This window comes from Heloderma suspectum, chromosome 11 (genome assembly GCF_057233095.1).
Source record: "Heloderma suspectum isolate Gila_16-S chromosome 11, 16-S_ref, whole genome shotgun sequence".
In the NCBI taxonomy this organism is placed as follows: Eukaryota; Metazoa; Chordata; class Lepidosauria; order Squamata; family Helodermatidae; genus Heloderma; species Heloderma suspectum.
The window spans coordinates 18,821,092-18,847,924 of NC_139468.1; the positions used below are offsets into that span (position 1 = coordinate 18,821,092).

Here is a 26,833-nt window from a genome sequence, read left to right on the forward strand (position 1 = left end):
CAGAAAGGTTATTATTTTGTCTCTTTCAGATGTATAAGGTAGGTTGGGAAACAGGAGAGATCAGGCCGAGGTTTTTAAAAATGTACCTTATTTATAAGTATCATAGAATCTGGAAGGGACATGAAAGCTACCTATCCTTACACAGAAAAATGTAGGAATGTATCACATACAAAACTAAAGATGACAGACAGAAAAGCCAGAGTGGTGAGGGGGTTAATGTTGGACTTTGATTGGAGACCTAGGTTCAAATCCCAGCTCATCCACAAAGGTTATTGGGAGATACTGGGCCAGGCACACACACACCCTCACCATAACTTACTTCACAGGGCTGTTGTGAGGATTTTTTAAAAGGGGGTCATTTACTGCATTTACATCCTGCCTTTCCTTCAAGGAGCTCAAGGTGGTGTACCAGCTTCTGCCCCAGCCTTTTTGTCCTTATAGCAACCCTGTGAGGTACGTTATGGTGAAACACTTGTTACTTGTTTTTTACTTGTTTTGCTTATTTTTTAAAAAGGTGTCCCTATCTCTCTTTCCTTACTAGCAGAGTGATTTTTTTTTTTTAAACCCCATACCTTGACTAAAGTTAGCTAAAGCCCTCAAGGAGCAGTCAAAAGGTTTTCAGGTGCTGGATCCAGGCCACAGGCCAGCATGTGGCCAACCCTGATTTCAAAGAAGTCTTCTGCTAAAGCATTTGACATCCTTTGAGCCCTTCCTAGAAAGCAACTGACAACAGATGACCACAGATCTTGCAGTGAGAACTCTCGCGGCAAGAAACACCGATGACCATGGCTCAAACCCACCCAGAGATTGGTTGCATACATCGCCGCTGCAGTTTTCAGGTTACAGCTTTTTGCTCTGCCCCACTGGAGAGATGTTCTCCAGTGGGGAAGACCAAAAAATTGTAAGGATAGCTTGAAGGCATTGCAAATCTAACCCCAGCTCAAGCGGAAGGCGGGAAGAGGTGCTGCTTACCTTTTTGCCCTTCTGCATCACTATCCATTTCGGAATCCGAAGCAATTGGTTTCTTACGCTTCATCTGCAGGACTTCGTCATCACTGTCACTGCCTCTTGCAGATTCTGGGAAAAAAAATATCTATCTTTTAACATTTCAGTGGGAACCTCTACGCTTCCTAATATTGCATATTTTACTAAGGGCACAATCCTATGGCCGCTAGTCAGTGGCTAGATGGCCATAGGATTGGTTGGTTCCCAGAGAACTGCCTCTCTGCCCCCTCCCCCACCACCTCATAGGTGGCACAGATTGTCCCTGGGCTCTGTGCTTGTAAAAGCAGTGCGGAGTAGGGCAAAAGGGGGCAGGGAGTGTGTAAGTGCTGGTACGATGCTTCCTATGCATTGTCCGGCCTCCCCACCCCGCGCTCCGCTGTCTAGCCGCGAATGCAGGGTGGCTGGAGCGCGGAGCAGACAATCACCTCTGTGCTCCTCCTGCTGTGCATCGCATAGGTGGTCGCCTCCGAGTTCAGAGGTGTCCCTCTCTCCACATAGTTTGCGCCCTAAGTAAGGGGTGAAGAACCACAGCCCTGCGGGCCAAATCTGACAAGCCTGGGGTCCCAATCTGGTCTGCTGGGGTTCCTTAGATGGCCCCTTTCCCCCAACTGCCAGTCATTTGGTGGCTTCCCAGCTTCTGTGCCATTTCCTTCCCATTTTAAAAGGTTGAAATGCCTCTCCTAAGGCTTGCTTACTAGCAGTAAGAGCCTCAAACTGGAATATATGCTGGTGTTTTTTGTACTAGCCCCACCCCCATTTTGCCCCATTCATCACTGGAATGTGGCTCTTGAAAGCTTCTACAAAACTGAAGTCAGGCCTTGAGCTGAAAGAGGTTTAACAGCCCTGATCCACACCCTGAATAAAACACGGGCCATGTTCATACGCGAGTGAGTAGGAACAAACTGCAGCAAGACCCGGGCTTCTGCCGCACAGCCAGGGGGAAAAGTTCAGAACTTCCACCTTTGCTTAACTGCAGCGGCAAACTATGGTCAACGTTAACTATGGTTAGTCTAGAATAAGACAACTTCAAACCGCCGTTACTGATGCTGGCTTGTTTAAACTAGCCATAGTCGAAACTAACTACAATTTCAGCTCTGAACAGTGCAGCGAGTGGTAGTTAATCAAAAGCAGATGCAAAGGCTTCCCAGCCCCTCCTCCCAGCTGCATGGGAGATGGAGGCGGGGGGTGGGCATGAGAGTCATTTCATTCCTTGTCAATTCCCATCATGCTGAACTGTGGCTTAGCATGATGTACAAACTCGGCCATAGTAGAGCAACATCACTTTGAAGAATAACACAGGCACTTCTGGAAGCCTGCTAGTACTGTTAAAAAAAAAAAAATCTTGGTGCCACACGGAGATGATTGGGGCAGATGCAGAGGTTTGAGCATCTTTCACTTCAAGGGTGGGCAACCTGCAGCCCTAGAACTGTATGTGCCCATTAGCCTAATTTCAAAAACCCTCTGCATGTGAGCAATTCAGTCCCTTGGCAAGAGTGATCTGTCCCTTCCTTGGCAGCTAACTTGACAGCGAGGAGGAACAAGAGAGAGAAAATGGGGAGAAGAATGAGAAAAGGCCTGAACTACTCCTTTTGGTTCTGGCCTGCCCACTGCTGACTTCGGCCCCACCCACCATCTGGCCCCTGGCAAATTGCCCATAAGGGAATGTGGCCCCGGCAGACAGAAAGATAAGGCCCCCCTGTGCCTACTTGGACACGAAGCTTCCTGGGTAGGCAATTCAGCAAGTCACCATTTTTCCATTGAAACCTACCGTACTGGGATGCAGCGAGAATAAACTGATGCTATCATAACCTACCCTGAGACTCTGGGAGAGTTTGTAAACAGAAAGAAGAGTGGTCAGCTATGAAATCCAAATCCGAAGACGTTCTCTTCAAGAACAGGCTACAGAACACTTAACTGGGGCAAAGGAAAATTGCGATCTTAACCTTCGAGACAATTAGGAGGCTGTAGCTCAATGTTTGAGCACCTTGTAGCGAAGCTTATGTGTGAGTAGCTGGTTGGGAGGGGGCGGGATGGGACGTGGCTGGTTACCAGGGAGACAGGAGAGAATGCTGGGGAGCTGTGTCAGTTGGAGTGGGCAGTTGGGAGAGGAGGGGAAAGGGATAGGCCTGGGGAAAATGGGAGCTCTAGTGTTAACTCTGCTTTGAACATATGAGTTATTTATGCTGTTGTTGGAGAAGGCTATCAGTGGCTACTAGTCCTGATGGCTATATGCCACCTCCAGTATCGGAGGCAATTATGCCTGCTGTTGCACACATGTCCTACTTCTGGGTTTCCTGTGGGCACCTGGTTGATCACTGTGTTAACAGAACGCTGGATTAGATGGACCTAGATGGACCAGCAGGGCTCTTCATATGTTCTTATTATTATACTGAGTCTTTTTCATACTTCTTATTCACCCAAAATACTTTGGTCCTATTAACATAAGGCAGTAAAGCTGACCCAACTCCTTTTTTTGAGAAAAGCCCAAGAGTGTGCTGTTTTCTAGACTGAACCCACACTGGTAGGGTTTGAATTCCTCCCCCACCCCTGGGAACTATTTATTTTATAACCTCTTTTGCATTCAGAAGGTCTCTGGCACCTCCATGGGAAGGCTGAGAAACATCTCTGTCAGAGATGGTGCAGAACCTCTGCCAGTCAGTGTAAAAATGCCCATCAGCTCTTTTGGACTACAACTCCCAGCATCCCTGATCATTGGCCATGTTGGCTGGGGCTGATGGGAGCTGGCTTGGCCTACAACTCCCATCAGCCCTAGCCATCTTAGCCAATGAGGAGGGCTGATGTGTGTTATAGGGTAAAACATCTGGAAGGCTACAAGTTGCCCACTCCTGGCTTAAAGTCCTAGTCCTGCATGTTCCCAATTTATCCTACCAGATTTATGCTCATGCTCCTCTTCATCCTCCGAAAGCCTACGCTCTTCATCGTCGGAGTGCTGGGGCCTCTCGTCATCAGAGTTCTGTAGCTTCTCCTCATCCGAATGCTGTGGCCGTTCATCGTCATCGTCCGAGTTCTGCACATTTTCTTCATCTGAATGCCGGGGCCTTTCGTCTTCATCGGAATTCTGTAGCTTCTCCTCATCAGAAACCTGAGGCCTCTCTTCATCATCCGAGTTGTGCATTTTCTCCTCGTCTGAGTTTTGCAGCCTCTCTTTATCGTTGGAAATCCGAGGTCTCTCCTCGTCATCCGAGTTCTTCTCCTCCTCGTCTGAATGCTGCAGCCTTTCTTCATCATCAGAGTTCTGGAGCTTCTCTTCATCGTCCGACTGATCGCTTTTGTCTTCCCTCCCCCATTTTTCGTCCTCCGAGTGTGCTTTTTCAGATCCTTCTGCCTCGGAGTGGTGGCTGCCTTCTTCCGACCTGTGATCCTCATCCTCATCCTCATCGCAAGCAACTTCCGAACCACTGTGCTGGTCCATATCCGACTGGTTATCTTCATGTTCAGAGTGTCCTGAGCCTTCAGAGCGATTGTAGGACCGTTCAGACCGGTTGTCGCTGCCACTGTGGTGAGAAGCACCATCATCCTCACTGTCATCACCAAACAGTTCTTTATTACTTGGTTTTAAAGCCTCTCGGTCATCATCTCTGTCACTCTCACTGCCAGATATATTACTAACAGAGCCAGCATTCTCCTGATCAGAATCTGAATCAGATCCAGAATCAGAATCTGTTAAAAACAAACGAACACAAATATTAACCAAACGGGGAAAAAATAGACCAATACCATTTTACTGATAGTCCATCTGCCTGAATGAAGCGAATTCATCAGACAAGAAATTAACCAATGTATTGGACTAGTTTTGTTTGTCTGAACTACTGGCATCTATGAAAGTTCATCATAACAAAGCACAAGTCCAGTGACAGTTCCAATTACAATACAATATAAAAAGAGAAGGAATGGTGATTGAAAGATAGATGAAGTGGTGAAAACATTCCCGAGGGGGTCTCCTACTTGGGGCTGGGTTATTTCTATTCTATTGCATTAAGAACTACTGTTATAGGCCAGCTGGTAAATAGTGGCTCACCTAAGCCCGATTCAGGCGTTCTGAAGCTGAACAGAGCAAACACGCCAGGAGAAGCAGCACTCCAGCTCCGCTGCCCTCTGTCCATGCATTGGTTGCCCTCAACTCATGGAAGGCGACACCCTGAGGAGCAGAGCCACCTGTCTCTGTGGCGGTTCTCCAAGCGAGGCGTATTTTCCAGCATTCTGGAAAACGACTGACAAAGGTATGTATGGGACAAATATGCTAGTAAAAACAGTTATGCGCTACTAACTTCGGTCACTAGTCGTTACTGACCCCCTCAACAAGAACCAACGGGATTAGGGTGATCCATGCTGGCTTTTTTGAAAAAGGGTGGAGGTGAGATAAGCAGGTATGCTGCCTGAGATTCTTGGAGGAAAGGAAGGGAATAGTAAGAGTAATAAAATAGGAGTGCCATCCTATGCATATTTAGACAGAAAACAAGTCCTAGAACTCCCAGCATTCCCCACGGGAGCGCTGGGAGTTGTAGGACTTCTTTCTGTCTAAACATGCATAGGATGGCACCCTAAGGGTTGTCTCCCATGTTAGCCCTACTTACAGCCATTACAATGAACGGGGCTTAAGCTAGTCACGACTAACCGAAGCCCCAATCATTTCAATGGGTCTACTCTAAATAGGGCTTACATAGGATACAACAGGTCGAGTCACCTCTTCCCCCATTCCCCGATGAACAAGGCTGGGTTGCGATAAGGCACTCTGCACATGCCGAGATGAACTGTTTTCTTTCAGGAGAAGACGCACTGAGGCTACGCTCCGAACCCGGGCAGAAGGAGAAGCTTCGAAGGAAGGGGGGGAAGTGTGCGGGGGGGGGAGGAGGGGAGCCGAGGATGCCCCCCGCGCATGCGCGATCCGATACCCTAGCGCGCGGCGACGGCCCCCCAACCCAACCCAACCCAACCCAACCCAACCCAACCCAACCCGCCCTCGCGGCACCTTTCTGCTCCGGCTCGGTGTCGGCGTCGCTGCCGAACAGCTCCTCCATGTCCGCCATCCCGAGAGGATCCGTATTCCTCAGGCCCGCCCCGCGGACCCGGCGGAAGACCGACGCTAGGCCGGAAGAGCGCGTCGCCTACGTGACGCAAACAAGCCGCGACTCCAACGCACTAAAAGAGGAGGGCCTCACTCATAGGCGGCCCTGTCCGTTTTATTTTTTTTTTAAAACCCAACACTTTTTTTTTAAGCCCTCCTACACAGATAGAAGAATTAAAGCGACGTAGTCTGAAGTTCCGGTAAAAAGACAAAGAAGCCGCCATTAGCCGGGGTTCGGCTCAGTCGGTGCCGCTCTACCCGGTGTAATCTCTATGGTGGGAGCCCCCTACGCTGGCAGGCGAAAAGCAGGCCGGAAGTGCCCCTGCGGGCGGCTGAGAGGGGTTGCGTAGAGATAGGCGCGTGTAGAGCCGCGCTACGTACGGCTGAAGACGATTCCTAGTTCCTTAACCCCCCGCCCCCAAAGCGGAGGTGACGGGTACCGTTCCGTTCATGAATATTAGAGAAGGGGAGGAAAACGAGCAGCTCACCGCTCAGGGCTCGGCCTCTCCACTCTCAGCCTCAACGCGGACCCCCCCCCCATCTCTCCCTGCACTACCTCTCACGCAGGGATGTACAGATTTGGTAAAATCTGTTCCGTCTGGGTTTCGCCGATTGCCAGGTACCTTCCGTCCTGCCGTCCGCTCATTGACAGAATCGGGTCCCCGCCCCCCCACCCCAGTTTCCCAACTCTGTGCGAATTTGCACTTGCAGAAATGTGCAAATCTCTCCCCCCCTCCCCCGCGCAAATCCCCTCCAAATTGCGCATTTTCATGCTTTAGCCTATATGGGGGAAATGTGTATTTTTGGCCAGTGTTTTTTTTGAGTTGTACGTATTTCTCTACGAATACATTTGCATAAAATTCCGGAAAGTAAAAAACCTGGTTCGCGCGTCTGTGGAATCCGTGCAACTTGGGAAAGGCAGGTCCGCTGCAGAATATGTGGGTCAGATTCATAGAAACCTGAACTCATTTGATTCCACTGTGGATTTCTCTGGCATCCCTGGCTCTCCAGTTCAGTTCAGTTCCACCTTCCACTGCAAAGCTCTGCTCCCATCCCGATGCACAGCAAACAAAACTGTGCAGTCGGATGCTGGAAAACAAACTGCACCTCTCTCTCTTCATTATCAACTAGCCTTAACTACAGCAACAGTAGCTTTCATCTAGCCATTCCAGGGAGGTCTCTGCTCACACCCCATGGCTAATTTCAAGGTGACTGTAGAACAGGTGTGTAGAACCTCTCACCCCTAGAGCCAAATTCCATTTGGGAGAAGATGGGGGGGGGCATTCTAGTGCTGGGTGGGGCCAAAGGCAAAGGGGCTGGGGCCAGGAAACAGCATATTTTAACTCGAAGCATTTACTGCCAGTAACTAAGCTTTAGGAGAGGCATTTCAATGGGGGAAAAACTGCACAACAGCTGGGAAACCATCAGACCATCAGTAATTTGGGGGGAAGGGGGTGGGGTTACCTGGGGGAACCCTGGAGGCGGGGATTTAGCCCTCAGTTCTGCCCCCTTGCTCTAGCACTTCTGTCCCTCTTCTTTTGGAATCCCTGTACCTTTCAAACCCTTTTAGGAATATATCAAACTATTTCACTCTAGTGAGGATTTAAAAAAAAATCAAATACATTCTGAAGCACTCCCACATGTAGAGAAGCTCAGCCTTCAACAGTGCAAATTTTTTTCCAGAGGGGTAGCTGTGTTAAGTCTGTTGCTGCAAAAACAACAAAAAAAGTCTTACAGCACCTTAAAATGCTGGAGGGAGCAATCTTATGCGGAGAGGCGGCTGCCTCCAAACTTGGAGGTGACCGCCTGCCTTTCCAATGCATGGCAGGAAGAGTGTGGAAGGCATCTTCTCCTCTGTGCTCCAGCTGCCCTGCATTTGTGGCTAGAAGGCCAATTTCTGCTGTCAGCTGCAGGACCTCGGAGTGGGGGTGGGGAGGCCGGACGACACATAGGAAGTGTTGTACCTTCACTTCCACACTCCCTGCCCCTGGAAATGCCCCGTTTTGTCTCTGTCCGTGCTGCTGTTGTGAGCCTGGAGCCCGGGGATATTCCGCACCACCTACGAGGAAGCAGCGGAGGGTACAGGGAGGCAGTTCTCTGGGAACTGACCTCGGAACGTAGGCTCTGAAGTTGGTTCCTGGAAACTGACCAGTCCTATGGCCATCTAGCCGCTGACTAGCGGCCATAGGATTGCGCCCTTAAAAAGATTAACAAATTTATTAGGGCATATGCTTTCATGGACTAGTCCATGAAAGCTTAAGGCATAATAAATTTGCTAGGCTGTAAGGTGCTACAAGACTCTGTGTTGTTTCTGAGCAAAATTATGTAACTTGTCAAAGCATCAGATATCAAGGCGAGGACTTGGAAAGAATATCCTTCAGAGCATAAGAGGCTGAACATCATGTACTTGTTAATAACTGAATGGGTTTTACCACAACTGGCCTTCATAGAGGCCAGAGTACTCTCTGTGGGCTGTCAGCAAGACAGAAACACACACACACACAGGCTGAGTTGTCCATTTTCCTCACAAGGCTGGTCGTTACTTCCCTGGAGATGCAGACTTCTCGACCAGTCACTGTTCCTAGAAAAAGATAGTGAATAGTCTGCTCTTGCCAGAAATGGTATCTTTACAAACCAGGAGTGGTGGTTTGAACTCAAGTGTTTTGGTACAGATCATAGTGTGATTGAGGGTTTTGGCTCATGTCTAGGGATGTACGAAAGTCACTTACCTTTTTGAAGAGTGACATTCGCGGTGGGGGGGAGGCGCTCCGTCCCTCCCCCTGAAATTCTCTCCGGCCGGCTCCACTCCGCGGAGATTCTGTGGAGCCGCCGGCCGGGGCCACCCGCAGCCGGACATCCGGCCTCTGGGCAGCCTGCAAGGACGCAAATGGCGGCTGCTGTAGCCGCCGCCATTTGCGTCCCTGTATTTTGCCGTGATAGGCTATGTAAATATTTATGTAGCCTATCACGGCAAAAAAGGAGAAAAAAACAGCGGACTCAAATGGCGGCCGCTGTAGCCACCGCCATTTGCGTCCGCTGTTTTTGTTTTTTGTTTTGCTGTGATAGGCTACGTAAATACTTCAGAGGCGTGTTGGGTGGTGACCCGAGAGAGGGCCTTTTTTGGTGGCCGCTCCTAGACTATGGAACTCCCTCCAAGGGAGGCTAGCTTCACTCTGTCAAAGCCTGCTTAATTCAAGAAGGCCTTGGACATTTAAGTGGGTCTGTTGGGCTGTGTGCTGTTTTAAGGTCTTATTTTTTTCTGTAATTGTTAAATTTTTATTGTACTTTAATGTATTGTTTTAATCAATTTTAATTGCGTAAGCTGGCTTGTCATGTTTTGGTAGAAAGACAGGGTACAAATCATAAAAAAAAATTCAAGCATTTCAGAAAAAACAAAACACATATGGTAATCTGTACTGGAAGCCTAGAAATGCTGGCATTTGTCTTGTTTGTAATGACCCTTGAACTCTAATTTCTGACTGATAAAGGATTGCTTTCCAAATCATGTGAAATAACCCCACATGAAAAAACACCCCCCAAAAAACCTTTGTGGAAATACTTTGGAAAATTATCGTTGGGATACTTTTATTACAATAAAGACAGCATACAGTGCTGACATTCTGATATTTTTCCGTTCATGTTTCTTCAACAGAAACTTCAGCCAGAACAGACTCTATAGTTTGCAGCTTACAAACGTATTATTTGTATCAAAAATAACAAGAGAAGATAACATTTGTAAACAGTATGAAGTGTAAGCACATTATTTTGTAGTATAATAGGGAAATATTTTATTCAAAGTCTTAAAAGTGGAACCTAAAGACAATCAACAAAATATGAGGTTAATTATGAGGACAAGTGCATATTTTGAAACAAAAACCAGTCCCCCGCACCCAGAAGAACCATTCATCAGACTGTTTAAAAAAAAGGCACAAAAGCTTCACCACTTGGGAAACCGGCCCAGTTTTGTATTGATTTCTGAACCATCATCATATGTAGAGTTACAGCCCAGGTGCCCTTAAATGCAAGCTTAATGAACTTGAGTTTTCCAAATATTCAAAATCATATTGGATTATAGTTCCCGACTCAGAAGCCTTCATTTTCTATAGAAGATGATATAAAAAGATACACACACACAACCAGAATTGTTAAAGCGTCTCCATGTCACCTTGCAGATATTCCTTCCGTCTGTCTCAGAGGGACTGGTTTATGGCTTAAGTAGTTCCATGATCTCTCCTTGCTCAGTGATGGAGCAGGTTTGTTGAGAGTTAAGGATGCCTGCTTCTCCCTACTTGGACAATGCTGATGTTGCTGGACTCTTGCAAGCTAGCTACCAAACCATGCGGACCACTGGTTTTTAGGTGCTTCTATGCTCAGACCACCACGATGCAGGCGGTTAAATCTAGAGAGGGATGGACAACTTGTGGCCTCCACATATTGTTGGACTACAACTCCCACCATTCACCACCATTAGCTATGCCTTCTAAGGCTGATGGGAGTTGCAGTCCAATATCATCTCAAGGGGCACAAGTTGCCCACACTGCATCAAGAGCAAGGGTAGGAGAAGGTAGATCTCCAAATATTTGGGACTTCAACTCCCAGCATTCCTGATGATTGGCCATGCTGGCAGGGGCTTCTGGGAATTGGTCCAAAACATCTAGCGATCTACCTTCTGCCTACCCCTGCTCTAGAAGGTGAAGGAGTGTTACATCTTAATTCTTTCCTTCGTCGTTAACCAAACTCTTCATGCTTGTAGTCGCAACGCCAGCAAGTCCAGAATCTGATCTGTCAAATGCGACAAATCCTGCTCAGCTGACAATGTCGACTCCACCCCGCCCCAACAGAACAGAGGGGAATATTGACTGATTTGTTTTTGACAACTTTTTAATAATATTAGGCACTATAGAAATTAAAGAACAACCCACCCAGGAGAGCTGATGCACAACCCCTGTTGATCCTAACGTGGCACATGTGAGCTCCCAGACCAGCCCCGCTGAAATGAACGAAGGCGATGCAGTAGCAGTGCTGGGTGGATCCTCCCACTCCTGGTTGTGGACAGTGTAATACAGTACAAGCGGCTGTCATGCTTTGGCCAAGGTAGTATAGCTCCACCTTTTTGAGAGAGACAGGGAGCAATTCTGCCCATGCATGGGTCATGATTTCCAATGACACGTGCACACAACATACCCAAGGGCAGACTGCTGCCCTTTCTAAATGTAAGTTGAATCCAGTGGTGGCCGCTCCACGGATGGATTTTCAGCCCTTCCCCCGGCAGCCCAGTGCCCACCCTCCACATCTGCTCCTGTGGGTCCTCTGACCCACCACAGCAGATTGGGGAGGGCATTGGGTGGGGAGCGGACCTGCAGGGAGGAGGATGAATGGCTGAAAATTGCCTCCCTCCCTATTCCGCTGGCGGACATGATCCGCCAGCAAAGTGACTACTACTGGATATAACCCTATATATGCATGCAGAGGATGGGCACTCAACTTGTAGGATAAAAATAAAAAACATACACCACACGTTGTAAATCAGGCCTGTGAGTTTGCACTCCCTGGGCCCTATCAGCATGCCTGCCATTCACTGTGGCCTTCCAGGTCTTTCAGAACCCTGTTTTTGTGATCTAGCAGAACTGGGTCTATCCAGCATCTTGCATGCTGTAAATCTGAAAGGCCTTTTGTAAAAAGTTGAAAGAAAGAAAGAAAGAGAAAAGGAGCTGTGTAATTTTTGGTTTTTTTTCAGAATAACTCAGGCCAATATTTTAAATAGTTACATCATATTTACGCCCTTAGAACTTTTCAAATGCATTTGTTGATACCAGGGCCATTTTTGCCTTGTTGCTGCGGCTGCTGAAGGGATTGTTTTTAAAGTTGTACATAAAATAGATTTGGTTTGCAAATGTTTTCTTTTTTTTTTTAAACGAACTAACCAAGAAGGATTTCTTAGGTGGGGACAGCAGAAGCAAAAATATTAACATGGTTCATACATGCATCAAGTTGGAATGCAAACATCCTTTTGCCCTATAGTAGCTTTCCTCACATCTGCCACCCTCTAGACATGTTGGACTACATGGCTGATGATGGGAGTTGTAGTCCAACATATCTATTACGGTGCCAGGTTGGGGAAGACTGCTCTGACCTATACAGGAACGCACAGCTTTTGCTCAGGTGCTCAGTGCATTGACTTGGGAGAAAGTCCCACAGATTCCAATGGAACTCCCTTCCAGATAAAATGTATGCCATTCCTCATCCTTATTTGAAGAGGTAATGTTATAAAAAAAATAGCAAATCAGAGTCCAGTACCAAGTGATTATGAGAATGTATGCAACACTTCTATCTTTAATCGAGATGCTTGCATCACCCCCTTTTGTTCTGTCCTGTGCAATTTAGTTTCATGCTTGTCAAATAGCAGTCAATGGCCCAGTTCGCACGAAACGCGGCTGTTTAATAAGCCACAATGGCTCCAGTAACCACCCTGCATATGCCGGGGGCATGCCCCCTGATTTCCCCTCACTTGTTACGTCCGAACCCGGCGAGGTTGGGTGGCTTCGGTGGTTAACAAACTACCAAGCAACCCTACAACACAGTGTGAGTTCTGGGTGGTTTGTTAACCACCCCAGCCACCCAGCCTTGCCAGGTTCATACATAATGACAAGGCATGCCTGGCCGGGGGAATTAGGGAAATCAGGCAGCATGCACAGGGGTGGTGAATAACCCACCATAGCTTATTAACCACCCACACATGAGTGAACCCAGTCAAAATGTTTTGCGGTAAATGAAGGAAAAGAAATGCCATGCTTAAAATGGGGGCAAGTTTGTTATCCAGTTTTTATGAAGACAGAACTCTGAACCTAAATGGATTTGGAGGTTACTCGTGAATCGTATTCCATATACAAAATGGGTGCAGTCCACCATACGCTGTTCTACTGCTTGTGTTCCATGTCCTTCACCATGGCATAGGCCTAGCCAGATGGTTTGTTTCCAATATATACCCATCTCAGGTCATATATTGTGGAGTCATCCCATGCATTTCAGCCGTGCACTTCATTTGCAAATTGCCAGGTGCTCCGCAACTGTTTTAAGACTAAATGTTCCTGTGCGTGTTAAGGATGTTGCAGAATAAGGGCTGGTTCCAGGGTTGAGGGGGCCCTTGGCCTGCTAAGTCGGGGACCCCCTCTGGGTGTAGGCTTACCTGGAAGCAGGGGTCAGCCATTAAAAATTTCCCACAAGGTACCAGCAAATCCATTGTCACCCTGGGGGATTGTGGGAAATTAAAGCGGTTACCCCCAAGTGGAGTCAATTTAATTTTACCACAATGCCTTAGTGGCATGCTATGCCAGGTGCTCCAGGGCATTGTGGGACATTCAAAATGGTGGCTTATCTAACCCAGCTGGCTGGCTCAGGGCAAGCACTGCTGATGGGCCTGGCTGAGGTGCTTCAGTCACAAGCCCTGTCAGGTGCCTGACGGTGCGGAAACTGGCCTCTGTAGAATGTGCGACATTTCTAGAAAATGCACTATGCCATGCTTGTCAAAATGCACAGCCCCGGGAACATACGCAACATGGCCGCCATGAGAACAAGCCACACAAATAGGGCTTCCAAAGCACCCGGTAGACTGCTGCACCATGCTAGCTCGCTGCTTCATGGCTCTGGAGCTATGAGTCTGACACGCCATCACTGACATTTAAACAATAGCTCTCTATCTACATATCATCTTTAAATACCAAGGAACATAAACCAACATGATGCTGATGAAACTGGAGGGCGGGGGGGGAGGTCTATAAATACATCCAGTTCAGACATAACAGAACAAAGTGCTGAAATGTCGGGTTCTGCAAGTTAACAGAAAAATACAAGCCAACCAAACACCCTCAATTGCCAAGGCTGTAGGCTTAAGGCACCCCATCTCTGTGTTAGTCAGCTTAGCTCACCTCCAGGAAGGTAAAAAAGTAGAAGAACCCCTTAAAGTGGAATCATCTTCTCTTAAAAAACAAAGTTTCAAGCTTAATCTCCATTATCAAGAAAGCGTTCTAAAAAATGGTCAAAGTTACGGAGAAAAGGGGTATCTGCTGGAACCTTGATTTATCATCATCATCGCATACAAACAAGGTGGATGAAGTAAGTAGTCAAAGCCTTTTGTTCTTCCGTTGAAGGACACCCCCCCGGTGCTGCCCCCAGCATCTAAAACATTGTTTTCAAAATATACAAAGCCCTGGTGCTTAAAACAGCGACTCCAGGTTTCCTATCAGAAAAACTTACTCCCTATGGGTTTAAACCAGTCCTCCCCAACCTGGCACCCTCCAGAGGTGTTTGGACTACAACTCCCATAATCCCCAGCCAGCATGAACTGTAGTCCAACACCTCCGGAGGGTGCCAGGTGGGGGAAGACTGGTTTAAACCACTGATCATTGCCTGCATATTATGTGGCAATGATTGCAAGCTACTCCACAGATTTCAGAATGGCCATTTTTCTTTTCTGGAGGACCGCCCCCCCGGTTTTGGAACGAAAGAGTTTTCAAGAACCGATCTTGGGTGGATGGGGGTTACAAAGTTGCAGACATGGTGTGGATATCACGCATATCGATATAAATTTACAAACCAACAAAAAATACACCCACGAACAACACACAACAGGAATGGCGATTCCAGTCTTTTCCCTTCTACCCAGGTAAGAAGAAATCTTGGGATTGCCGGAGCCCAAGCGGAGCAGAGGCACCTCGAGGAGCTCCGAATTCTCCACACTGTGCGCATCTGGCAGCGGGAAGGTTTATTGGTGATCTCCTTCCACTCTTCTCTTGCGAACTGTGCCCCACGAGGGGAGGGAGAAACACACACAACAGCGGTGTAAGTTTATATCACGTTTCAGTTATTAGGAGGATGTGCATTAATAGTCAGGAGCTGGAAGGAGCTATCGTCACAACAAGATTGTGGCCTAGGATTCTACCACCGAGTGGGGTGTCACTTTATTTACTATAGGTAGGGTCCAAAGTTGCGACGAGGCACATCTGCTCGCCCAAGGGGACCCCTTCTCAAATTCCACCCATTTCCACCCTCCTACTGCAGTTCCCCACCATTCCAGACAGTCCCCTGACCTTCAACAGCAGATTTTGTGGGGAGGGATGACACAGTGGCTGCAGTGAGGAGGGAAAGCCCCACCGTGCAAATGGAACTCTGTTCACGCTTCTCTGGATCAACCCCCGACGTTGCCGTGAGTCAAATCCTAATATTCTGAGGAGCTTTAAAACCAATTGCAATGTGGGAAGGGGGGCGCAAAAGATGAAAGCCCCCACTAGATGCTTGCACACCCTTCATACACCTGAAAGGGCTCACTGGATCGCAGCCTATGGTTGTGAGCCAGTACAACTATATAGCTAGATGCACCTATTTGCTGCACCTATTTGTTGTTTTGCGTTCCCCGTTTCATCACATTAGGCCTAACCTCAGCAACTGGGACGCCAAATTTTGCTGAACCTGAAGAACAGCTTGCAATGTGGTAATGGCTGGGTTGGTGTGGTTAAATCCCCCCCCCCCGATAAAAACACAATCCGACCCTGCTGCTTAGGCCAGGGGTGTCAAAGCTCCGTCCTTACAAGGTTCCTCAGATGGCACCCCTCCCCTGGCCGCAAACCCACTTGATGTTATCTAGCACTCTTAAGCCAGATCCAGAGCCTTGCTACACCAGCACAACCTCAACAGCACATCCCAAAACACGGTGTTTACACAAAAGTATTTGGTGTTTACACGGTGTTTACACAAAAGCCCAGCAAACAGATTACACTGGCACGAATTTGTGGGATGGTAAGAACACAGCATGGTATTAGACCATTAGAGGAATGTACTGTGCTTCATTCCTCATGTCTTGTTTCATTTTTAAACCACGCAGTTGTAATGGGGAAGATTCATGCCAAAACTCACTTAAATCTGATAAAACTCAAGATTAATGGCCAGATTCTGTCTATGCAACTCTCTGGTCCTTTTTGCTCGGGCCAGAGAACTGTGTAGACAGAAGATGGCCGTTAATCTTGAGTTTTATCAACGTGCTATTCCATAATGTGGTGGAGGGAATGAAAACTTTCAGACTTGGCGCTGTAGGAGTCAAATGGGAGGGATGGGCAGCATGAGCCAGTACATCGTTCTAGAACAATAAACCAGGATTTTTCGGAATCCTGGCTTACTGTTTTGTGTGAATGCGGACAATGTTTCCTGTGTCTATCATCTATGCTTCAGAAACAGAAATGGATAGATCAGTAACACTTCTTTAATTGGGTTGTTGTTGTTCAGTCGTGTCCGACTCTTCGTGACCCATGGACCATAGCACGCCAGGCCTTCCTGTCCTGCGCTCTCTCCCGGAGCGTGCTCAAGTTCATATTCATTGCATCGCTGATGTTATCTAGCCATCTCATCCCCTGCTGTCCCCTTCTCCTTTTGCCTTCAGTCTTTCCCAGCATCAGGGTCTTTTCCAGGGAGTTTTCTCTTCGCATTAGGTGGCCAAAATATTTGAGCTTCAGCTTCAGTATCTGTCCTTCCAATGAGCACTCAGGGTTGATTTCCTTTAGGGTTGACTGATTTGACCTCCTTGCAGTCCAGGGGACTCGTAAGAGTCTTCTCCAGCACCACAGTTTGAAAGCACCAATTCTTTGGCGCTCAGCCTTCCTTACAGTCCAGCTCTCACAGCCATACATTACTGCTGGGAAAACCATAGCTTTGATTAGACGGACCTTTGTCGGCAAGCTGATGTCTCTGCTTCTTACTATGCTGTCTAGGTTGGCCATAGCTTTCCTCCCAAGGAGCAAGCGTCTTTTAATTTCATGGCTACAGTCACCGTCTGCGGTGATCTTGGAGCCCAAGAAAGTCAAATCTGTCACTGCTTCCATTTCTTCCCCTTCTATATGCCAGGAAGTGATGGGGCCAGATGCCATGATCTTAGTTTTTTTAATGTTGAGTTTCAAACCAGCTTTTGCACTCTCCTCTTTCACTCTCAACAACAGGCTCTTTAGATCCTCTTCGCTTTCTGCCATTAGGATGGTATCGTCTGCATATCGGAGGTTGTTGATATTTCTCCCGGCAATCTTAATTCCGACCTCTGATTCATCCAACCCGGCGTTTCTCATGATGTACTCTGCATATAAGTTAAATAAGCAGGGTGACAATATGCAGCCTTGTCGTACTCCTTTCCAAATTTTGAACTAATCAGTTGTTCCATGTCTGGTTTTTACTGTTGCTTCTTGATCCTCGTACAGGTTTCTCAGGAGACAGGTAAGGTGGTCTGGTACTCCCATCATTTTAAGAATTTGCCACAGTTTGTTGTGATCCACACAATCAAAGGCTTTAGTGTAGTCAATGAAGCAGAAATAGACGTTTTTCTGGAATTCTCTTGCTTTCTCCATGATGCAGCGAATGTTGGCGATTTGATCTCTAGTTCCTCTGCCTCTTTGAAACCCAGCTTGTACTTCCGGTAGTTCTCGGTTCGCATACTGCTGAAGCCTAGCTTGTAGGATTTTGAGCATCACCTTGCTGGCATGTGAAATGAGCGCAATTGTGCGGTAGTTTGAACACTCTTTGGCGTTGCCCTTCTTTGGAATTGGAATGTAAACTGACCTTTTCCAGTCTTGCGGCCACTGTTGGGTGTTCCAAATTTGTTGGCATATTGAGTGCAGCACTTTAACAGCATCACCTTTGAGGTTTTTAAATAGCTCAGCTGGAATACTGTCATCTCCGCTAGCTTTGTTGTTACTAATGCTTCCTAAGGCCCACTTGACTTCACTCTCTAGGATGTCCGGCTCAAGTTCAGTGACCGCACTATCATGGCTATCAGGGACATTCAGATCTTTCCTGTATAGTTCTTCTGTGTATTCTTGCCACCTCTTCTTAATCTCATCTGCTTCTGTTAGGTCCCTGCCTTCTTTGTCCTTTATCATGCCCGTCTTTGCACAAAACGTTCCCTTGAGATCTCCGATTTTCTTGAAGAGATCTCTTACAGCCCTAATTTTTGGACTAGGTGAACACAAGACTATGCTAGCAGTCTTTTTTCTTCTGCTCACGGTACTCTCAATGGGCTCTGATCACATAGTTTAAAATAGTCTTCCCCCAAGCCAGGTCCCTTCAGATGTTTTGGACTACAACTCCCACTATCCCTGACCACTGGCCATACTGGCTCAGACAGATGGGAGCTGTAGTTCAAAACATCTGGAGCCATCAGGTTGGAAAAGACTAGAGAATGACAAATTATTCTGCTGTCAAAATATTGATGCAACTTCTGAGGTGTGTCCTACCACCAAATCTGAAATTGGTTTTAGAAAAAAATTATACAGTATTTTGATTAGGAATGGTTTATGATCCTAGCTAATCATGCAGTTAGAAATGAATTCCAGCTTAGGCCCCTGGTGAATGAAAATAGGCATGCAGGAGAGACCAATAAAAACACGGAGCAAAGATGCACACACCCATACAGAGACATAGATATTAGATTTTTAAAGTTATTTCTCTCGCATTGCTCAGTATCCAAGTTGGGCATTTCCAATAACCTGCTTCAGAAGCTTCAGGGCTGAAGAGACGAAAGGGAATTTGCAGAAATTTTTACTCCCATACGCCAGACTAGGAAAGCAAGAAGAGGAAGAAGGAGAAGAAGAAGGAGAAGAAGAAGGAGAAGAAGAAGAAGAAGAAAGCAAGGTATCAATAGATAATAAAAGATAGAACCTCCAGCAATGAAAAATAATAGCTGGGATTAGGGGCAGGAGGAGAACAGGAACGTTTAAGACAAGAAGGGAGGCTTCTTGATAATGAAATAAACAGAAGAGAAGGAGCAAGTCCAGGCGGCTCTTGTCAGTGGGCTTCTGCTGGAATGTGGGCCTTCAGCAGGTGCCCAACAATGCCTACCCTTGATGCCGGCCTTGCTCCTTCCCACAGATGCCTTGTATTCACTGGCCGCTTCTGGATGATCATCTCTCCGCTTATTAAGCCATGATAGGCACGAGTGTTTTGCCTGCACACGCAGCCCCTTTGCTGCGAGCTGTAACTAAGCAAAGAAGTGTCTAATTAATCACAGTTTCCTGTGTCACCCGGATGGGAAACTACAGTTACTAGCTTTGGAACAAGCCAGAATATTAAACTACAATTTAAAGTTGGTTTAATATCCTGGTTTGTTCCGAAATGCGAAACTGTGCTTCATTAGAGGCTTCCTGGTATAAATCATGGCTCACGACAAGGGGAGAAATGAAAAAGCTTTGTGCATGAGCAAAAGCCTGTGCATGTCTCAGTTTAAGAAGCTGAGATATGATGGTTCAAAGTGGCTCAGCCCACCACCAAAGAGATAAGGTAGGATTTCCCATTCAATGGTTTCCATTCAATTAATTTTTGTGAACCACCCAGAGAGCTTCGGCTATTAGGCAGTATAGAAATAAAAAGATAAATAAATAAAACAAATCCCCACAAATCTGATCCTATGATAAGGAGAAAGTGGATAGAGAGAAGTTTCTCTTTCTCTCTTGCATAGTAGTGGAACCTGGGGTCATCCCATGAACCTGCAGGATAGAAGACGAAATTAAAGATTTCTTCAAACAACACCTAGTTAAACTATGGAATTCGCTACTGTGATGGCCACTCAACATGGATGGTGTTAAAAGGAGATTGGACACATTCATGGAGGATAAGATTATCCATGGTTACTAGTCATGATGGCTGTATATTACCTCCTGTATCAGAGATAGTATGGGGCTGTTCACACAACATGCTAACCCACACAGTGGTTGAGTGTGGGTTGTTTTGAACTGTGGGTTGTTTACTGAACCGTGGGTTAGCGTGTTGTCTGAATGCAGCACTTTTTCCATACCATGTTGTCTGAATGGAGCCAGGACAGCTTGTGAACCATGCAGTGTGGCTTGTTAACCACCCTGAACAACCCAACAACAAACCATGGGTTCTCAAGGTGGCTTGTTCGAGAAACTAAGCCACACTGCATGCTTAACAAGCCACCATAACTGTGTTCAGACAACACGCTAAACCACGTTGTTTCAACAAACAACCCACGGTTCAAAACAACCCACACTCAACCACTGAGTATGGCTTGGCGTTTTGTGTGAACAGCCCCAATTCCTCTATGTACCAGTCATTGGGGAATGTGAGCAGGAGGGTGCTGTGGCACTCACGTCCTACTTGTGGGCTTCCCACAGGCAACTGGTTGGCCACTGTGGGACCAGAATACTGGACTTTATAGGTCTTTGGTCTGATCTGGCATGGCTCTTCTTATGTCCTCGTGTGAAGTTGAGAATATTTGAAAGAAATAAGTGAGGAGGCCTGATTTTTTTTTTTAAAAGCAGCAACTTTACTTACAATTCCTGGTGATGGGCATATTCTTATTAGAATGCAAAGTAACAACAACCAAGCTCCCTTTGTAGCAGAGATAACCTTACCGAAATCGTTGTTTTTTGTAATTGCATTCGCTGCTCTGGTTCGTGGTCCCTGTTGTGTGAAGTGATATCCGAACTTAAGAATCTTTGTGTTTTCCTCCAGCATCTTGGCAATCTCCATTTCTGCAGGCGTCCCCAACTGCTGCCTCTGTGGAAATCAGCAGTCATCAGAAACCAGCTGACGCCGGCCATGTGCAATGACAGGGTGTCTCGAAGTAGGGCTGCTGACAGTCAGAGGATGGTGGATCAGGAGGAGCACAGCCGAGATGGGAGCTGGGGGGGTGCCTTGTCCCAGGCAGCCGAGGCGAGACTGCACGGCATATGTGGCAATGATCTCTCGTGTCTTAGAGAACAGCCAAACCAAAGACAGCAATCCAGCTCAAAGGCAAGCTGTCTTGCACTATCATTAGGTCATGCTCTCTTGGCCCCCTCCTTCCTCATGCACACGCACAAGAAGAGAGGCTTCAGTCTCATGCCTTTAATTCACTATCAACAGGTTCATTACAGATGCAAGTCCTCAAAAGACTCTCCGGCTACAAAGGAATGGCAACGGGGATCCAAATGGGAGCTACGATGTTGCCAGCAGTTTGAAACTCGACTTGCTGGCTGGAAGAACTTAGGGAAGGATCCCTCTCCTTTCCAGTGATGCTCCCCTGTGTCGACCCTCATGCATCGCCAACTGGGTCAACCGTCTGAGCTCCACCTCTAACTTTTCCCTCTTCGTTCTGCGCCGCAGTCTAGCATCCCTCAGGTCACATCCCGCACTCTCCTCCTCCTGGGTTCTCACGGGGGGGGGGGGGGGCACGCCTTCAGGCCCAGCCATCTGGGTGTTAGCATCCTGAGAAGCACACCTATCCATATCTGAACTCGCTCGGGGAGATGCCTCCCCCAGTTCTGGCTGTTCCCCTTCTGAATCTGAACTACTAACTATCTCTATATGCTCAGAATCAATCCTGACACATTAAGGGCTGTGATAAATTTTCATCATGTGATTAACCCCCCCCCCCCATGCTTTATACCAAGGCTGGGAAACCTTTTCCCCCCATCGAGGGACATATGCCCTCAGGGTAATCTGTCGGAGGCTGCATACTGGCACTGGCTGGGATGAGAACCAAAAATGGGCGGAGCTACCTCCCCCCCCCTTTACCATCTTTTCTTTCTCTCTCTTTTCCTCCCCCCGCTCTGTACTCACTCCCCCCCTCCCTCCCTCCCTCCTCTCTAAGGGTCTTTTCAAGCCTGACCATTCAGGCCTGACCATTCATAGAACATTCCAGAAACACTGAAGTAGATAAACTCTAACACCATGGCTGAATTCCAAAGAGCTCCTTAGACTCACACCCAAGGGGCTTGCACTGACAAGTCTTAGGGGCATATTATTGTTGTTGTTATTATTATTTAATATTACATTTATATCCCACCTTTTTTCCTCTTGCAAGGAACCCAAGGTGGCTTACACGCTCCTCCTCCTCATCTCCACTTTATCCTCACAACAACCATGTGCGGTAGGTCAGGCTGAGAGTCAGTGATTGGCCCAAAGTCACCCAGTGAACTACATGGCTGAGTGGGGACTAGAACCCGGATCTCCCAAGTCCCAGTCCAACACTCTCACCACTACACCACACTGGCTCTCTTAACCACCACACCACAGTGGCCCTTTGACCTTTCTTTCCTTTTAAACACCTGCACCACATCACAAGCGCTTTCCAATTATATCAGCATCATGGCAGAAAGACGTGGCAGCTCTTTGCAAAAAAAAAGAAGTCTACAGCCCTCCCCACCCAGCAACTCTCTCCCTGAGCTCACAGAGCTAGTTTCCAAACAATGTGTTGGCCCTTAGCCAGCCTATCTTTAGATCCGTAGTGTGAACTGTGCAGAAAGAAGAAGTCACTGTTACCTGGTTATCGATTTTGATCTCGGTCAGGGTTTCGTTCTCTTTGAGTGCGTCGACCAGTGCCAGGATGCCCACTCCGGTGATGAAATTGGATTCGAAGTTTAGACTTGTCAGTGTTCTGTTGACCCTCAGCATGTCCGCAAAAGCCTTGAAACACAAAGGAGCATCAAAGAAATAAGGCAGCATGGAAACCAAGAAAGAACACAGCAATCTTTCCCAACCTGGTCCCCTTCAGAAGTGTTGGTTAAGACCTCTCTCTTTCCCCAGGCATTTGGCGGCACATGATGAGTTTTTCTCGGTCCTGGATGTGTCTTTAGTTACGACTGACAGTTCAAAGTTGTTTTTAGTTAGATGTTGTTTGTTTATATTGTCTGTGTGCTTTTATGTAAATGGATTTTAAACTTTTTATATTGTACGTAATGTTTTAACTTCTGCAAACCGCCCAGAGAGCTTTGGTTATGGGGCGATACAGAAATGCAATAAATACTACTAATACTAATAATGCTACTATAATTGGCCTCCCTCACTCCCAGCTGTCACTAGTAGCAAAATTGAGTCTCTCACTTTTATTTATTTATTTATTGCATTTCTATCCCGCTGTTTTTCCTCTTGCAAGGAACCCAAAGCGGCTTACATTATCCTCCTCCACCTCCATTTTATCCTCACAACAACAGCCCTGTGTGGTGGGTTACAACACTTACAACAGCAACGGGGTCATTGCTCCGAGTAGCTGCAAGGCTGAAGCTCTTCACGCAGGTATTTGTTTCCAATGCCCTGGCGAATTCTTTCAGCGTTGGAATAGGAATGTTCTCGAATTAAAATAAAAAAGACGACACCATTAATATGAAAACGGCTCTCGAAAGCAACATTTCTGTACTCTTACCCGCTCGACAGTTACCTTAATGTTGTTCAGGTTCACGTCAACCAGGCGAGGATCATTCTCTTTAATCCTCTGCAAACTCTCCTCTACATTTGTGGGATTCGGTGGCTCATCAAAGACCGGGACCATCTTTTCGCCTTTGACTACATCTGAATTAACAGAGAAGGGACACACATCCTATGAACTCATTTATCACTTACATCACAAACTGTCAGGAGCTCCCTGGTGGCCTTTTTCAGTAGACTCCAATAGCCAACTCAAGACACAGACGAAAGGATTCTTTTCAAAGCTTTAATCCTTTTACAACTTAATGACTCTTTCAGATGCTAATCACCAGCGACTAAAGCAAGGAACAGCAGAGTGGCCTAAGCTTCGAATAGGCAGTTGATCCCTGTTTGAAAGAGAGTCACTTGAAGACCCAGAACTTATGGGCTAGGGAGAGATCCTCCCTCTTTCCCTTGGGTCCATGGGAGGCGGCCGTTGCTTGCGCGCCAAATGGGCGCTACGCCTCCTTTCCGGCGTAGCCCTCCATCGCTCGTCGCTATCTGCGTCGAGCATCTAGCAAGCCTCATTCCCGCACTTTCTCATTGCTAGGATCACTATCTAACTCAGGAATGCCGGCAGGAGGAATCTCAGCCAGCTGCTGTGCCTGTGAGGGACGAGCTGGCTCCTCTCCCACGGATAGCTGTTCCTCCTTAGAATCAGAACTGCTCTGGGGCTCTATGGGCTCAGTTTCCACCCTGACACAAACAATACCAGTGCTAGTCCTTAAATGCAGGCTCGGGTGAAGCAGCAGCTTTTTCATGCTTTAGGAAATCATTTTGAAGTGACATCTTGGTTCTTATCAAATTCTCTTAAATGTACACAATGACCTGGTTCACATGACCACCGCAGCCCACTGTGGCTTATTAACTACGGTGGGCTGCAGCACCCATGGGTATCAAGTTGCCAATCCAAGCTGCCACTGCTGCTTCTTCTTTCATGTGCACCTGGTGAGGGTGGGTTGTCGGGGTGGATGACAAACCGCCCCCAAACCATGGGCTGTTGTAGGGCTGTGGGTGGCTTGTCAACTACCCCGACAACCCACTGGCGCCGGGTTCGCACATAACAAGAAGCTGTGGCGGGCTCCCTCTGTGCCCTGAATATTCAAAATGGCGGCCGCAATGGTGATGAAACCACCCCCGGGGAAATTCGCGCACCGTGGCTTCTCGTTACATGTGAACCAGGCCACTGAAAAAGAATTATCACATCCAAAAGCTTGTGACTTATATAAGAGCCAAAAGGTTCCTTCTTCCTTCCTTCCATCCGAGGAAGAGAGCCTTTGGATCTAACTCAATATTTCCAGAAGTGATTTACATATTTCTTATATTTGCAGTTTTTAAACAACATGTACGTTTAGCCATTTATGTTGTTTGCCAAATTTTTTCTTATTTCTTCCAGGATTTTGCAAATAATATACTCTGAGTGCCTCTACACACTGAGATTTAGAGGGTAGCTACTTGTGAACGGGCCAAATGGTAGAACGCTCTCTCTACAGAGGCGTCTACTTGGTTGATTTTTTCAGTGCCAGGCAAAGAACTTTTTATTCTCTCAGGCCTTTAAAAAGTATTTTTTAACTCCGTTTGCTTTGTTTTTAATATGTTTCCTGCTGCATTTTAAAATAATCTGCTCTATGTTTTTAGCTATTTATCCCTTTCAAATGCTAAATTTTGTTGTTGCTTTTAAAACAATATTTTTAAAGCATTTTATTACTGGTTTTATTACTGGTTTATTGTTGTACCTTTCATTATGTACATTTCCTTGAGAGCTTCAGCTATAGGGTGATTCATAAATTGAATAAATAAGCAAACATGAAAAAAAAGAAAGAAGCAGCAGCAGCAGCAGCTTGTGATGATCTTTCTTCACCACATTACTCAAGTCTCCTAGGAGAAGTGACTTTAGTGTAGTGGGAAGTTTATAGCCAATAATAACCTTATTTCCCAAACCTGCACTTAAGCAGACCACCGTATGTTCTTTAAGTCTCCACATGTTCACTATAAAAACCTTACAGCTTATATCATCTTATCCAAGTTACCCAATGGCCAAGAACAGAATGCAGGGTTGGATCGAAACCACAGGCCTGGTTTGAACATAACAGTGGCAAATTGTGGGTTAATTAACCTATGACTTGCCATGGCTCATGGCTGGCATGCTCCGCAGAAAATTGTAGGCTAAGTAACCCACAATTTGCCCCCGTTACATGTGAACTGGCCCACAGTGTTTTATTTAGACTTTCAGCGTGAATACCCACTCGAGAAACCTTCATTGCCGACACCATTGCTGCTTCCTATGATGTCACACAGCTGGGAGTTGCTTATCAAGTTGTGCATTCCAAGAATAGCTATCAGGAGAGAGAAAGAAAGAAAGAAAAATACAGTTAGGTTTTGAGGTCTGCCGCTTAACTTGCGTAAGACGTGAGCTTGCAGCAGAATTTCCCAAATATGAAAGTCATTATTACTGCTGCTATTTTTTATACTGGGGTGGGGAACGTGTGGCCCTCCAGATGTTGCTACACTGCAATTCCCATCACCCATCACCACTGGCTACACTGGCTTAGGGCATGGACAGGGACTTGTGCTGCTCCTGGGCGTTGACTAGAACGTTGCTCTGATCCAGCAGAGCTGTTTGTGGGTTCTTGGCAACATACTGGTGGGCCCCTTAGGCATACGGAGACATGAGGCTTCCTTATACTTTAGGATGCACAAGTACTCTTTGACCCCAAAACAAGTTGGCCCCCCTGGAGCATTCCACTCGAACCTTAAAACCCCTTGGGAGGGCCCTTCAAGAGCCATAAGAACACTCAAGGGTCCCCGATTCCCAGTGGGTTGACTATCATGACTTTGGACTCCAGTAGTCTCAGAGGCTGAGGAACCAGTAGTACCAACAGAGGATGCACCAGACCTGAGCATCGCTGCAGACCCAGAGATCTCCAAGCCCAAGCTGCTAGAGACCACCCCCGAGCCCAAGACCCTCAAGCCTGGAACAACAGCGGCACCCAAGCCTAGCGCCAGCACCCGCATCTCCAAAAGCTCCATGATCCACGGAGTCGGTGTGCCAATGCCGGAAGCCGACACGAGCTCCTGGAGAAAAGGAGGAGTGTTCCAGGCCAGAGCCTTGGCCCTTTAAACCTCACCACTCTGTAGGAAGGGGACGGAGTCAAGGAGGGGCCTTCTGCACTGAAGCATGAAAGGCCTCAGTCTGGTTTCACGGCCTTGTTGGAGCACGTTGCTCACTGGGAGCTCTCGGAGATGCTGCGACGTCCGGCCTACTTGGCTGTCCTGAGGCCCGGAAGCTCCTGACCAGAACACCAACACTAGGCAGGGAAGGGACTGAGTGCTCCTGTCCCTTCTTTGCCAGCCTGCTGCATTCCTCTGCCAGTTGCAGAGGAGAGAGCTGCCCTTCCTTCCCGGCCAGCACAGAAATGAAGCGCGTCCCCTTTTGTCTTCCGCTTCTCTGCACGGAGACCGCCTCCCTCCATGTGGAATGGCAGAAAAGGTGGTGCCCTGGAGGAAAAGGTTTCCGGTAGCGGCTTC

General features: G+C 47.2%; 2 protein-coding genes and 1 long non-coding RNA gene across 13 annotated transcripts in view; 1 reads left to right on the forward strand and 2 right to left on the reverse strand.

Annotated features, from left to right (window-relative positions):
* LEO1 (LEO1 component of Paf1/RNA polymerase II complex) overlaps window positions 1-6,075 on the reverse strand; it is a 52,569-nt gene extending 46,494 nt beyond the window's left edge. For 2 of the 4 annotated variants that reach the window (XR_014785347.1, XM_084817079.1), the window contains exons 1-3: window positions 5,996-6,075; window positions 3,895-4,686; window positions 973-1,077 (exon numbers count right to left, since the gene is read on the reverse strand). Coding sequence is in view for 2 of the 4 variants with exons in the window: in XM_084817079.1 (XP_084673205.1) it covers window positions 973-1,077; window positions 3,895-4,686; window positions 5,996-6,053 (955 nt within the window). In the remaining 2 variants the exon portion in view is untranslated. Of the gene's footprint in view, window positions 1-972; window positions 1,078-3,894; window positions 4,687-5,044; window positions 5,238-5,995 lie in introns of those variants that run through there. The other 2 variants (XM_084817078.1, XR_014785346.1) reach the window with 2 other exon arrangements.
* A 472-nt stretch (window positions 6,076-6,547) lies between these two features.
* LOC146337100 (uncharacterized) lies at window positions 6,548-14,877 on the forward strand. Its single transcript, XR_014785351.1, has 2 exons — window positions 6,548-6,710; window positions 14,754-14,877. It is a non-coding gene; the product is annotated as an uncharacterized LOC146337100 (long non-coding RNA).
* The window catches only part of LOC146337101 (tropomodulin-3), a 48,887-nt gene continuing 34,041 nt past the window's right edge, over window positions 11,988-26,833 (reverse strand). For 4 of the 8 annotated variants that reach the window (XM_084817083.1, XM_084817082.1, XM_084817085.1 and 1 more), the window contains 6 exons: window positions 25,552-25,641; window positions 23,280-23,410; window positions 23,083-23,190; window positions 22,385-22,528; window positions 20,494-20,638; window positions 11,988-14,887 (listed from right to left, as the gene is read on the reverse strand). In XM_084817083.1, the coding sequence (XP_084673209.1) occupies window positions 14,853-14,887; window positions 20,494-20,638; window positions 22,385-22,528; window positions 23,083-23,190; window positions 23,280-23,410; window positions 25,552-25,641 (653 nt within the window). In that variant the 3' untranslated portion in view covers window positions 11,988-14,852. Of the gene's footprint in view, window positions 14,888-18,528; window positions 18,680-20,232; window positions 20,639-22,384; window positions 22,529-23,082; window positions 23,191-23,279; window positions 23,411-25,551; window positions 25,642-26,833 lie in introns of those variants that run through there. The other 4 variants (XM_084817081.1, XM_084817080.1, XR_014785348.1 and 1 more) reach the window with 3 other exon arrangements.